A 14,111-nucleotide genomic window follows, 5' to 3' on the forward strand; every position below is an offset into this window, starting at 1 on the left:
GTTTGTTCCTTTTGTCAGTATGAATTGCTATTGTTATTGCTTTGAGATAACTATTCATATAAAACATTAGATGTTATGTTGTAATTAGTAACCATTTTAGGGGTTGCTTTTTCCCTTCTACATTTTTTTTTTAATAAGCCTGAAACCTCGAGAACATCCCAGGCTTGGCTCGAGCCAAGAAATTGGCTGGAATGACTAAGTCAAGTTAAGTCCACCCAGGATTGATCGATCTAATAATACTTTTAGGTGACATTTGGGTGAAGGGAGCCATTTTTATTGCTGATGAAGCCGAGGCTCTAAGGCTGCCGAAAGAATATAATCATTAAATCATCATACACACCAATTTCTATTTTCTTAAATCCCATACAAAATCTCATAAAAATATATACATGTCGACAATAATAAATTAATTATCTATAAGGTATGATCAAATTACAATTAAAAAAAATAAATTAAAAGGCCTTTAGAAATCACTATGGATCCTTTAACAAAACAGTGTTCACTTGAACAATTTCCTTTACTTTTAGCTTTTTATTAATTTTTTATTTATCCGATTTGTTTTGATTTATTTTCTTTAAAAATCTCGACATTATGCATTATGTTGGTGTTGATGTTGCAAAACATAATTTTGTTTTGTTGTTTATGTAAAATTGAAATTGAAATGAGGGGATCAAATTTGATAATAAGGCAAAAAATAAGAGGTTTTGCTCTTTGCCTTTATATATATATATATATATATATATATATATCTTGATTCAAAATTTCATTTTATTTACATTTAAATTTTAAAAAGAAGAGAATCTTTATTATATTAAAAAAAAAACTTGTCACTTGACTATAATTTAACAATAAAAAAAAATATTTGTATCAACAAGTTTTAATTCATGAAAAGAATTTTGATGAAGGTTTTACATTTTTTATCTTGCTTGAAAAGTTAACGCAGGTTGAGAATTTAGTGTTTTGTGAGCAATTAAAAAGTGTTTTAAGTTGATAGATTGATTTAATAGGAGAGTATAACAGGCATTTTATTATTTACTTTCAGGTAAAAATAAATTGAAAAAATATTTTTTAGATATAAAAAAAACTAGCCTAAATTTTTTATTATTACTATATTGGTTGGAAACTAAGCAATTAGACAGTGCGCCACCTAGAAAAGGGATCGTCAGCCCCTTGAGCCAAGAAAAAAGAAATTAAGGCCAAGCCTCTTTATTAATTTGAATCTATTACTTAGCTTCAAAGTTCGGTTTTTGTTATCATTAACCACTTTTTTTAGTATTTATTATTTATTTACACAAATAATTATCAGCTGATTTTATTAAATGCACACAAAATCTTCTATTCATATTTGAAATTTTTCTTAATTTTTTTTTTTTAAAATGTAATGAGCATCAGATATCACTCTTTTCTTTTGAATCACCCTCAAGCTCTTTGTGTCAGTCCTAACACATTTTCAAGTTGTTCAGCAATTTCAACACAAAATACACGACTACTACAATTATCATTTAATAATCTTAAATTGGAAAGCATCGTCACCTCTTCAACTAGAATGGTCTTTTCCACTCCAGGATGATACAGCTTTGTCCACACAAGGCCTGTCAGAAACCAAAAAAGAACCGCCAAGGACTCTTTAGTACCTGCATCGAGCATCTATGAGATTAGTGTCTGGTTATTAAATCATCAAACTGGACTAATGTATATGTAACTTGTTAATGCATGCAAGCTCCAGCAAACTAGTTGCTATCACATTAATGGAAAATCTTGGCAGAGAACACATCTTGAGTCACAATGTATAGGTAGCAGACATAAACAAGGCTATGCTGCATAAGAAAACTACAGTGCCATTGTTTAAACATGACAATTTCATAACAATACAGCATAGCTCGCCACAAATATCCATACAAAATTCCAAGTTGTAATAATACCATAAGAAATGCTGAACACTAGGCAAATGTTTTCAATGATTTTTGCACGTGGAGAAAGGAAACAGAGAAAAAATGAACCTGAAAATAATAATTGGACAAATGAGGTGGTACATAATGCAGCTGAACAAGAAGCCCAACACAAAAAGGAGATATTTGGGAGGAAAATTTGTGATAATAATATTTATAAGAACCATTACAACTAACATGTATATTGGATGAATTTCTAGTAAGTATCATATATAAAGGTGAGATGATCAAATTAGATCCCCATATTAATTTTTGCACCAAAAAACAGGCATTGAGTATTAAAGAAAATTGAGAGTATGTCATAAACATTCTTCACAAGCCTCAAGTTCGAGTCAATGATTGCTTAGTTTTAGTGTTTTGATGTGAAAATGAATATACAAAAATTTAAAGGAAATTGGTCTGGGAATAAGTTTACTACCTTGAATTTTTCATATGAAGCAACAAGAAGACAATTGAGAGGATTATAGAAGAACCGCCAACAAAGATGTAGGCAACTCCAAGGAAGTCATTCCTTCCTCCTAACCAACTTGATGTTGAAAGAACAAGCTTCTTTTTTCCTCCAAAGCTGTACGTGTTATAATTGTTCATTAGATGGACCACTATAACATCATCTGCCTCCAAGTCCTCTTCAATTCTACCATACAACTTGCGGAAGCTAGGAAGAGCAGCAGTGCGCATCCATACAATGAGATCCTCTTGATCACTTAGCTATTAATGTAGCAACAACCCCATCAACAAATGCCAAGCAAGAGAAAGGAAAGAAAACGAAAAGACAAGACTTATTTCATCTGTAACAGTATATTCAGAGAATGATTTAGAACCAGTAGACTATATTTATGTGAGAAATTCTGTGAAAGATGAATCAGACAACCTATAAATTTTCTTCATATCATATCCATGTGAGACAATTGTTGCACCTAGGGTAATACTGAATAAGGGATATTGAGATCTAGATGTAGGGTACAATCTGGAGACAGGTGCACTTTCATTCCCCATAAAAAGACATGAAAAATCAACTCAATCAAGAAATGATTTAACATTCCCTTTCTTGCATTGACAATTTCTATCATAGATATTCAGCACAATTTTTAAAAAGCATCGTGCAATTTTGCATAGCTGCTACTTTTATCAAAACATTAAGCCATGTAATGTGGATAAGAGATCAGTTAAAAGAAAGAAGATCCACTTGCTCTAGAATACAAGCAATGAAGGCTATGAATAAAAAAGTGGTATAGCAAAGTTATGCGAAAGAGAATGTTGCATGGAAGGTGTTCCGTGGTGGTAATATGTTCAGATAATAAATTATAGAAAGAGCAAACTAACAAAAAGTAATAAACTGTCAATACATACAGGGATATGGGGATCTAGTTTCCCACCACCGATCAAGGTTCCATTCTGGAAATTAAGGGGATATACATGCTTCCCAAATTTGCTATCACGATCACTCTCCCATGCAATATTCTTCCTATTGATCCTCAATTCTTTTGTTCCACGAACAAATGTGTACGTGTCATTGAACAAACTCCATGCTATCAGCCCACAAGGGACAACAGGAAGACCATTATTGAACTCTTCAGGTTCACAGGAACTTGTATTGTTGGACTTAAGTCCATGTAAGAGTTGCTGATCACTTCTACTTTTCACATACCTGGAATGTATCCAGGAGTTAATGATGCAAGTTAATGATGTCAGGATAACAATGGAGAAAAGCAAGCAGCAGAGTTTTCAAGCGAGCCACCATGAGAAGCAATGCTATAAGGCAATTATATAAAATAATAACGCCAGACTTAGAAACAGACTTGCGAAGGGATTTCTTCAAAAGCTCCCTAAAACAAAATAGATGCACAACTAGCTTACTAAAGAACTTAACTGCAAAGGCAGAGCTACTAACAGTACACATTGAACAGAAGGATGGGTATACAAGAAAAGTAACAATAACAAAGAAAGAAGAAGAAAAATCATTAACTAAACCAAAAATTCAGAAATAGCACTACATTGGAAGTGAAGGAAAGAAATCTCACCTTCGGTGATTTTGATAGTAATTGTCAAGCTGATAATAGATATAAATTGGAGCTTTCATATGCTTGCGCACCTACATAACAAGGTACAAAATGAACAAATGGGAACAACAATAGAGGAGATATGAGATTCAATGGAATCCATGGTTACATAAATAAAATAGATTTTTCAGACTGAAGTCACTTGCAGACACAGTCTTTTCAAGCGTGGATATATATATATAAAAACCTGGTTTGTTAACGAATCACTGCATAGCACAAAATCATGTTTCCTGAGATTCATAAAATTAGAAACCACCAAAACTTCCATTTACAAAAACATGTTAGAAGACTGATGACAGTCAAACAAGCTTCATGCAGTGTAAGTGGCAAATAAACTCAATCATAAAATGGAACAAGTGAAGCCCATATCATGCAATGCCTCATTCATGAAAATAAGCAATAAATAGAAGAAAAGAAAAGGAAATATCAGAACAAGTGACAACTACATGTTTGTGGGGAAGCACCGTACAAAGCTTTGCAAATTTTAAGAGCAACAACTGCAAAATCAACACATATTGAAGATAAATTTAATGTGGAAACAGAGTCTGACCTTGAGGATCCGAGAGCAGTTTTTGGGAAGAGAGGTATCTTTGATAAAGGACACTTTGTTGCTTCTAAATGCCCCAGGAACACATCCCGAATCATAGCGATCAACAATTTCGACAACCTATAAGAAAACACCAATCAAAAGAAGGAAAATAAAAGTCCTAAACAGAGCAAAGGGATGAAATGACAGGTAGCGAGAGTAGTTACAGTACGAGAAGCACAAAGAGTGGTAAGTCCAATAGGAACGAAAATAAAACCGAGCACCAAAAAAGAAGTAATAACCTACAAAAACAAAAAACAATATCAACACTTGAAAAAGAAAAAGAAGGATTCACACACACACACACACACATATCTGGTGGTTGTAGATAACTGAGACTCACACAGGATGGCTTGAGGACTGGCTTACATGCTGGGAGATTCTGCTGTTTAAACTTATTCAAAGCAGCTGTCAGCAAATACACAGATAGTTTTATGAACAAAATAATTCGCTTATTTCCAATATATTCAATTTCTTAAGAAAATAAACATTACAAATTGGTGAGTCTATTGGAATTGTTCGAACTGCTGGGGAGCTTGCTCTGCCCAACTCCATCAACGATCCTGCTATAATTTGTTTCCGGTGAAAATCAAAATAAAATAGTGAGAAGTTGGATCAAGCACCGTGCAAAGCAACCAAATGAATCGCAGAGGAAGAAATCGAAGAGGAGGAAAGTGGGAGTTGGAATGAATTATTTCTGGTTAAAAGGGAAAAGAGAAGAGCATGCATGTGCGTGTGAGGGAGGGATTGCTTCCCTTCACGAATTTGGAATCATCGATTCTCTCTCTCTCTCTCTCTCTCTCTCTCTTCTTGTTGTCTTGAGTCTTTCTCACTTATTTGGTTGGTTGACACTTGACAGCATTTCCATTTTCTGAAATACAATAAATAAAACATGCATACCTTCTGCTCAAAACGCTCTCCGCCCATTTATTGCATCAAATTTGTTTTTAATTTTATCTAAAATCTTTACTCAAAATTAGTAACTAAATAAGATTAAAAAAAAAAGAATTACCTCAGAATAGCACAAACTTTTGGAAATTTCGACCTCAAAATTTAAAACTTATCATATATATAATCCTCGTGGTTTAAGAAATTATTACTTAATCCCTATTCTTTTGTATTTATTTATAACTTGATCATTTTCATCCATTTCATGCTCTTTTTCATTTCATTTTTTATTTTAAAAAAATAGAAAAGGTAAAAAAAACAAGTAAATAGGATAGAAAATTTAAGGAAAAAAGAAAGCAATTTTTTGGAAAAAAATACAATTAAATTAAACATGATAAACAATAATTAAATAACTATTTGATTGTTTTTTATACTACAAGAATTAATTTACTTATTTTGATAACTACAAGGACTAAATTATAACTAGAGTTTTAGTAGAACGAAAAAAAAAAAAAAAAGAGGTGCATTTTTTTAAAATTTGAATCTTCTAACTTAAATCTATGATGCCCCATGTACATAAAAAAAATATGTATTAAAACAATATTAGAAATGGTGAACAAAAATACAATAATAAATCTGGATACAAACTAGATAAAAATTATTTTTATATATTCTTCACGTGTATGAATCCTTTGATTAATAATTATATCTAAATCTTGAATTATATATGCTTAATCTTTAGTATTGCTTTGGATATATGAATTTTCATATAAGCTTGAAAGCTTTAACGGTGCTATACCTATTTAACTTGATTTTATTTTACAAAGAAAGGAATTTAGTCTGAATTTTAACTTTTACTTGTTAGGACTTTCAAGTGTCTATAATTGATCTTTAGTCTTTTGTTTTTTTTATTACAATTTATCTCAAATTTATTTTAATTAAATATATTTTAGTGAAATTATTATAAAAATCACTTAAAATGCTTTAGTCAATATTGTAAATCCCTTAGAAAAATTTATAAAATTGACGAGGGGAAATTTTACTAAGTGAAATGAATATTTAACCTAGAAGGGATGATGATAGATGGAAGAAATGAAAATAAATGTGTTTAAAGAATGAGAAAATAATTTCAAGAAATGATAAGGAAAATGAGGAATAAATTTTAAGATAAGAACTACATGAAAAAGTGTTGGTGTAAACCTCGAGTAAAAATCAGTACTGTTACTGTGAAACGATAATTAGTTCGTAGATGAAATAAATGATAAAAAATAAATAAATTGATCTTGTCTATGCCACCAATTGGGCCTAATATAAAGTCAAAATTGAAGAGGTTCAAAGATGAAATTAATGGGCTAAGTTCAGAGGTTCGAGTTAAAAAGAGCTAAATTTGTCACACTAGACCTTTAGCTACTGTTCGGCCGATAACTCGAGCTTCAAAGGAGTTTTATTTCAATTCTAGTTCGGTTGAAAAGTAGACATATGTACTTCATCTGGACGAGATAGAACGACATGTTAGAAGTTGGGCTTGAAATCAAATTCGGGCTGTAATTCTAGTATTATCCAGTTTTATGATATCAAACATAAATATTGATATGATAGTTGTAGTAGGCTTAGATTTTATAGCGATCCTCCTAACATGTTTTTATATCCCAGGTTAAAACTTCAAAGAAATAAGAGTTTGAGAAGGCCTTATGAAAATATTGAAAGTTGAACTGAAATACAAAAAAATAAAACATACACAATTTAAAGGGGTAAAATAGACTTTAGCAAAAAAATACAGCCCTTTCTCCTTTTTATATTTTAGCATGGGCTGCTAAAGAAAGGGGAAAATGAAGAAAAAAGATAGAAAAGCTAAGTTAAAAGAGAGAAAAGCTAAGTTAAACAGTAGAATCCGTGAGAAGGAGTATGAGATTGACATGAAAGGTGAGGGAATGATAGATTAACATGATATAACATAAAATCTAAAGAGAAATCAAGTGAAAGAGATGAGAAGAAGAGAGAAAAACTCTTGGACAAAGTGAAAGGAAAGAGAGGGGTGGAAGAATTTTGACTAGTTATGATTTGAAGCTCAATTTATCATCATGTAAGGAGTTTTAGACTTGATTATACAAGTTTAAGTGAATACGAATGAAATTGATACTTGATTTCATGAATTTGAGTTAGGATTATTATAACACCACCCATATCTCAATATATGGGTACATAAAATAACCAATAATATGTCACATAAAAATCACACACGCACACACGCGCACACACATATATAGTCTCAGGTGTACTCATTTCCACCTGTAATGCACTATTTATAACCAACTGCATAAATTTTTCAATCAAACAATCACATATAATTTTTTCAATACATTGATATAGTGGAAGCACTTAAAATAGTAAAATATTGCAATCTTATAATTAAAATAAAATGATGAAATTCATTGACATTAATAAATCTTTACTATAATAGCTTAACAATCCCCGTAATTCAACAAATAAGTTTATTATAATTTTCTAAAAAGTATTATGATTAACATAAAATATAAAAATCCTATAACTAATTGGAAACTGATAAAGTCCTACAACTAAATAGCGTTTGATATAATTAAGGATTGTTCCTTTCTTTCAATTGGCTTCTATTCCTAAGGTGGATGTTCAGCACCTTCCTAATCTCTACTAATACGACTAACCATAAATTCCACATTATCCCCACACTTGTGGTCAATACATTAATTTTATGATCAAGTCTTTATTTTCTCATGACTGATTTGATGATAACATTTTTTAGTCTCCACTCTTGTGGCCAACTTCCATGCATAAGAATGCATCAATCTTGCCCTCTAAAGGGCTTTAACCTTAGCCCCCACACATATGGCTGACTATTTTTCATAAAAACAATATGCACTTGTTTCTGTAAATTCTATTTAATCAACTAAGCCCTACTCATGGGGTTGGCTTTTCATTCAACAACCCAACACTTATTTAAACAAATCTTCACACTGAGATTTCATAAGTACTTACCGTCCACAACACATATTATACAAATCAACAATCCTTTTATTGGAATTAGTAACTTATAACAGTTACTATAAATTAAAGAGGTTTTAAGGTGACAAACACCTATATGTTCCTCTCGCTGGTCTTGTTCCACTTTCTTGGGATCTCATAGCTGATGCCTCTCCTGTATCACATCAAGTCTCATATCACATTCTCTACTTAATAATATTAAGAACACGTTACTCAGTATTCTTTTAACAATTCAGATATTTGTTACTCATGAATACATGTACCCTTACATCATTACACATAAGTTTTTGACTTAACATTCCAATATATGAAATGCTATCATACAAGTTATTCACTTAATATGTTTTCTTATCCACGTAATAATCATTCATATTCCTTAAACAACCTAAAACATTTGGATAAAAAACAAGAAAAGACAAAAACACAAAATCAAACTACCATAAAACAGTAGCCAAAATGGTCTGGCTATTTTGAGAAACAGTCTGACCATTTCTTGAATCGATCTAGCCATTTCTTAAAATAGCTAGCCCGATTTGGATACTGGAAAATTTTTCTTTTATTTTTTTTCCTAGTCGAAACTTCATCCCTGAAATCTTGAGTTTTTCATTCCTTTCAAGATCAACTCATACTCATGCAAATTTCATACTTAGTACACCAAATGATGGATTCTTTAAGGGGATACATTCATTTCTACATATCTTTAAAATTCAAAAACTCAAGAAATTAAATCTTTCACCAGACTTTCATACAAGCAACAACACATATTTCATGTAAGATGTCCCCTTAACACTTATCATTTATAATTTGCAACAAAGAACATACAAGAAACCTTCATTTTGGGGTTATATCCTAAAATATTTGCAAAGAACATATTTTTCTCAATTTTTTCATAAACCCTAATTTTCTTAAGGATTGGGGATTTTGCTTTCTACCCCACAATCTCATCTCAAAGTACATTATTTGGGTTTAATAGACACTTTACCTTATTTCTTGAACTTAATTAAACCCTTTTTGAATAAGTTCTTCAGACTAAATCTCTCTTCCTTTCTTTTCTTAATCTTTCTTTGAGTTCTTATTTCCCTTTATTATGTTCATGATTTCTGGCTTATGTAAAGTTTCACTTTATAAATCTCCCTCTATGTGTTTCTTTCAATTTCTTGTTTTAAAGTGTTTTATTTAAGAGACTACGGTTAAAAAAAAAAAAAAAGAGAAGTTATCTCCCCTTCCCTCTTTTTTTTTTTAATTCAAAACAATGACTCTCTTCCTTTTAAGAAAGATTTTTTTTATTCAAAATAGTGACTATCTTCCCTTTAAGAGAGGCTGCTACTTTTTTTTCTTTTTTTTTCTTTAAAAAAGATTTAGAGTTCATTCTACTCACCATCTAAATCTTTTCTTTCACGTCCAATCTTTTTTTTTTTTTACAATTTCAATCTTCCCTTCTTTTATTTATTTATTTATTTTTAGACCCTTCAAAGAAAACACTATTTATTTCATATTATTCTTCTTATAATAAAAACTTATGGTTTTACATTCTCCTCTCTTAACAAAATTTCGTTCCTAAAAATTAGTTTTTCTTACCTTAATCATCAAATAAACTTGGTTTCTTTCTCTTCATCACATCATATCTCTCCTATGTTTCTTTTTTAATTTGAGAGTTGCTCTATAACACACTTACTAAAGGAACTTTCTTATTTTTTAACTCTTTTTCTCTTTTATCCATAATCATTATCGGCTTCATTTCCACTATTTAATCATCTCGGATCTCCATTGGGACTTATGGCGATACATACGAAGGGTCTACCATGGCCTTCCAAAGTAATGATACATGAAACACTTCATGCACCTTTGACATCATAAGAGGTAATTCCAACTAATAAGATACTGGTCCAAATTTTCCTTATAACTTCCAACAAACTAATATACCTCGGAGCAAATTTACCCTTCATTCTGAATTGAATGATATTCTTTCATAGGGCAACCTTTAAAAACACCCAGCCCTTTATCTCAAACTCCATTGATCTTCTTTAATTGTTAGCATAGCTTTTTTATCCATCCTAAGCCATCTTTATTCTTTCGTTGATAACTTTAACTTTATTTGTAGTAATTTGTACAAATTCAAATCCTAATAGTTTCTTATCATCTACTTTGTGATTTCTGCAACAAATAAACTCATTCATTATCAATTAGTTATCTTAACTCATTATATATAATATATATGCTTGTGGTTAAAAAAATGGATGAATTAAATTATCAAATAAATTAGGGTGTTATTTGCCTAGTGAAATGAAATAAAACTAGATTATGTTTTGTATGAGATTGTCCATTTTATGATGAACGAAGTGTTCGAAATTCCTAAAAGTAGAACACAAATAATTTTAATATGGTTCGACAATTGCTTACATTTATAAAGCTGCTGATTTTATTTTTTCAAAGAAAAATCATAATTTACAATGGAAAAGAAGAACTCTCTTCTCTCCTCACCTTACACACTCTTTTCTCTCAATCTTAATGTTTTAATTTTCAGCTTGATTGCATGTTCTATTTGTTTATGCTTCTATTTATAATCAACAATGTAAATAATCCAGCTTAATTTCACATTCATCCTTTTATAATGGCACATAATTCAACTAATAGTGGCACACAATCCAACCAACGAAGACACATAACTAACTTAATTTGCAACAACTTTTTTACTACAAGTAGGAGAGGAGGGTTATTTGTCTCCATTGCTTAACAATCACTCACTTAAAGATAAACAACATTAGAGACCTTAAAGACCTACTAAAGTTTTTCATAACTTTATTTTGTGAAGTGTAACTTCCTTGTTAACATGTTAGCTTGATTTTCTTTCACATATCTTGTAAACCCCTGTGTAAATGTAAGACTGAAAGTAGTAAGACCTCAATGAGTGATGGAAACCGAGATAAGAAAGAATAAATAAATGATGATAATAACAATGATTGTGATATATAATGGAGGGGATGATCATATAAAATAAATTTTAGTTTGGAATTCATAACGACGGCGAAACCAATAATGCATTTTAATGGGTAAAATAATAAGGAAAATGATAAAAAAAAAATTATATGGAATAAGTGAGGTAATAAAGAATAAACTATAAAAAAAGGATAATGCAAATTTAAAATAAATATATTTCAAAACAATAAAATGACCCTAAGGGTTTAGAAGCATAATTGATATGATTTATGTGATGATTGAACAAAAAAATCTAGATTATTGATGAAGTCACGAACTGATTAATTTTACACTAAAGAGTAGAGTTTTCAATCCAATAGTTGGATCGAGATGTAATTTTGCATGAGATCTATAAATATGTTGTCCTACCTTTTTTTAAGATCTCATCTCAATCAAAGTTCGGTAAGGACTGGCAATTTAAGCATAAAACTGGATAGTTTTGTGAAAAATAAAATAAAATACATAAAGGTATAAATAAAAGAAAAGGTTGTAATTAATGGAAAATTGACCTTTACAATAGCGAAGATGTCGATTAGTCCAAACATAACTCTGATTTTTTTTTCATTTTAGATGGTGGAGATTGGAAATAAACTCTCTAGCAAGTTTTTTTTTCATGTTGAATAGTAGCTTGTCAATTTTCAGGTTAGCTTAGTTTTATTCCAATCTAAGAAGATTTAATCGTTGGCTCATTCCTAATTTGAGATATATTGTGCAAGACTCCAAGGTCTATATTCTGAGTTAGAGACCAGTGTTAGTTAGATATATTGTGCAAGACTCCAAGATCTAGGGAGATTTCTCAAACATTATTCATTTCAAATTGGTTTAGCTCATCTTGCAAGGCTAAAATTTAATTTGCACCTTTTTTAGCTTCTAGGTAGGATTTGAGATCTATATGCGAAACAATTGTACAATGTTCATTGATGTTGCTAAGAGATGTTCTAGTCTTAGTTCCTTCAAATAGATTACAAGTAATTAACTCGGGAGGATGAAAGCTTATATACCTTAGCTTTTTTGTTGGCACAAAAAAGATACATACTATTTCTTGTTGATGACTTGAGCTTGGTTGATCCTTGTTCATCTCTTCATTGTTTCTCTTCATAGGTGTCTTATTATTAAAACTTAAATGCTGAACACTTTCATTTACATCATCTAGAATCTCATCAATTATGTCATTTTAAATTTCCTCAAAGGCAACATGCACGAATTCTTCAAAACAAAGTGTTTTATTATTATAAACTCTATAAACTTTGCTAGAGAAAGAATATTCGAGAAAAATACCAACATCGAATTTTAAATCAAACTTATCCAAGTTATTGTTGGTGTTAATATTAAAACATTTTAAACCAATAACTTTGAAATATGAGATGTTGGGTTTCTTTCCACTCCAAAGCTTATAAGGAGTTTTTTTCAACTCTAGTTTCAAGATAACACGATTTAAAACATAACAAGAAGTGTTTGCAGCTTCTACCCAAAAATATTTAGGGGTATTAAATTCATTTAATATTGTTCTTGTCATTTCTTGAAAAGACTGATTTTTTCTTTCCACAACCTCATTTTGTTGGAGAGTTCTAGGAGTAACAAAAATATATGATGATATCCTTTCTCTTTACAAAACATTTCAAATAAATCACTTATAGCTTTAGCATCATCATCACTCCTTATGTTTATGATTGGAAAACCTTTTTCATTTTGGTTTTAAAAACAAAACTCATATATATCTTGTAAAGTCATCCATAATCCTAAACACATATCTATTATTGCTTATGCTTCTAGCTCTAATTGGTCCAAATAGATCTATGTGTAGCAATTTCATAGGTCTTTTAGTAAAAATGTGATTCTTACTCTTAGAAGATATTTTCACTTATTTACCCATTTGGTAAGCATCACATAACTTTTTATTTTTTAATGCAATATGAGGGAGTCCTTTAACAAGCTCATTTTTTACAAGTTTAGAAAGAATGGCCTTGTTTATATTACCTAATATTCTATGCCAAAGAAAACTATCATTAATGCTAACAACAAGACAACTTTTTATCCTCAACATGCATCAATTTTAATCTTGTAAACATTTCATTCTCTATTACCAATAAATAAAACTTTATTATTTTTAAGGATTAAACAACATGCATGATCAAACATGATCTTGTACCCTTTATCACACAATTGACTAATACTTAGCAAATTAGGTTTTAGATTATTCACAAGAAACACCTTTTTTATTGAGGGAGAAGACTTCCCTTCAATATTGTCAACTCCAATGATCTTTCCTTTTAAGTTATCTCTAAATGTGACTTTTCCAGCATTGATCTTAGTTATACTTGAGAACAATGAATTATCTCTGGTCATGTGTCTTGAGCAAGCATTATCAAAGAATCATTCCTCATATTCTCTTGATTCCTATACACACAAAATCAAGATGAGATTTTTGGCACCCATACCTTCTTAGGTCCTTTTGTAACTTAAGTCATGTTACCAACTTTGTCCTTCTTCATAGGACATGCATAAATCAAATGACCAATACTTCTACAATAATGACATGTTTAGTTTTGGTCATATGATTGTTTGGCTTTAAAAAAATAGTTCTTCAATTTTTATTTTTTTTTTGGGTTGATGCCCTAGACCTCTTTTGTTGAA

The 14,111-nt window shown here is 30.5% G+C and overlaps 1 protein-coding gene across 1 annotated transcript; it reads right to left on the reverse strand.

Moving 5' to 3' along the window:
• Positions 1 to 1,333: 1,333 nt before the first annotated feature.
• LOC7497057 (putative ALA-interacting subunit 2) lies at positions 1,334 to 5,455 on the reverse strand. The gene is made up of 8 exons (XM_024611689.2): positions 5,090 to 5,455; positions 4,939 to 5,003; positions 4,763 to 4,837; positions 4,560 to 4,676; positions 3,971 to 4,041; positions 3,300 to 3,597; positions 2,368 to 2,657; positions 1,334 to 1,634 (listed from the first exon to the last, which is right to left on the reverse strand). Exons 1-8 carry the CDS (start codon positions 5,148 to 5,150, stop codon positions 1,628 to 1,630), a joined length of 984 nt encoding a protein of 327 aa, XP_024467457.1. The 5' UTR covers positions 5,151 to 5,455; the 3' UTR covers positions 1,334 to 1,627.
• Positions 5,456 to 14,111: the final 8,656 nt, after the last annotated feature.

This window comes from Populus trichocarpa, chromosome 11 (genome assembly GCF_000002775.5).
Source record: "Populus trichocarpa isolate Nisqually-1 chromosome 11, P.trichocarpa_v4.1, whole genome shotgun sequence".
In the NCBI taxonomy this organism is placed as follows: Eukaryota; Viridiplantae; Streptophyta; class Magnoliopsida; order Malpighiales; family Salicaceae; genus Populus; species Populus trichocarpa.

Bases quoted from the DNA above. Each gene is read 5' to 3' on its own strand.
- LOC7497057 (XM_024611689.2), bottom strand. From the start codon at position 5,150: ATGGAGTTGGGCAGAGCAAGCTCCCCAGCAGTTCGAACAATTCCAATA. The intron at 4,838-4,938 runs GTGAGTCTCAGT...TTGTTTTTGTAG, and splicing joins CAGTCCTCAAGCCATCCTGT to GTTATTACTTCTTTTTTGGT. The intron at 3,598-3,970 runs GTGAGATTTCTT...GATACATTCCAG, and splicing joins TACTATCAAAATCACCGAAG to GTATGTGAAAAGTAGAAGTG.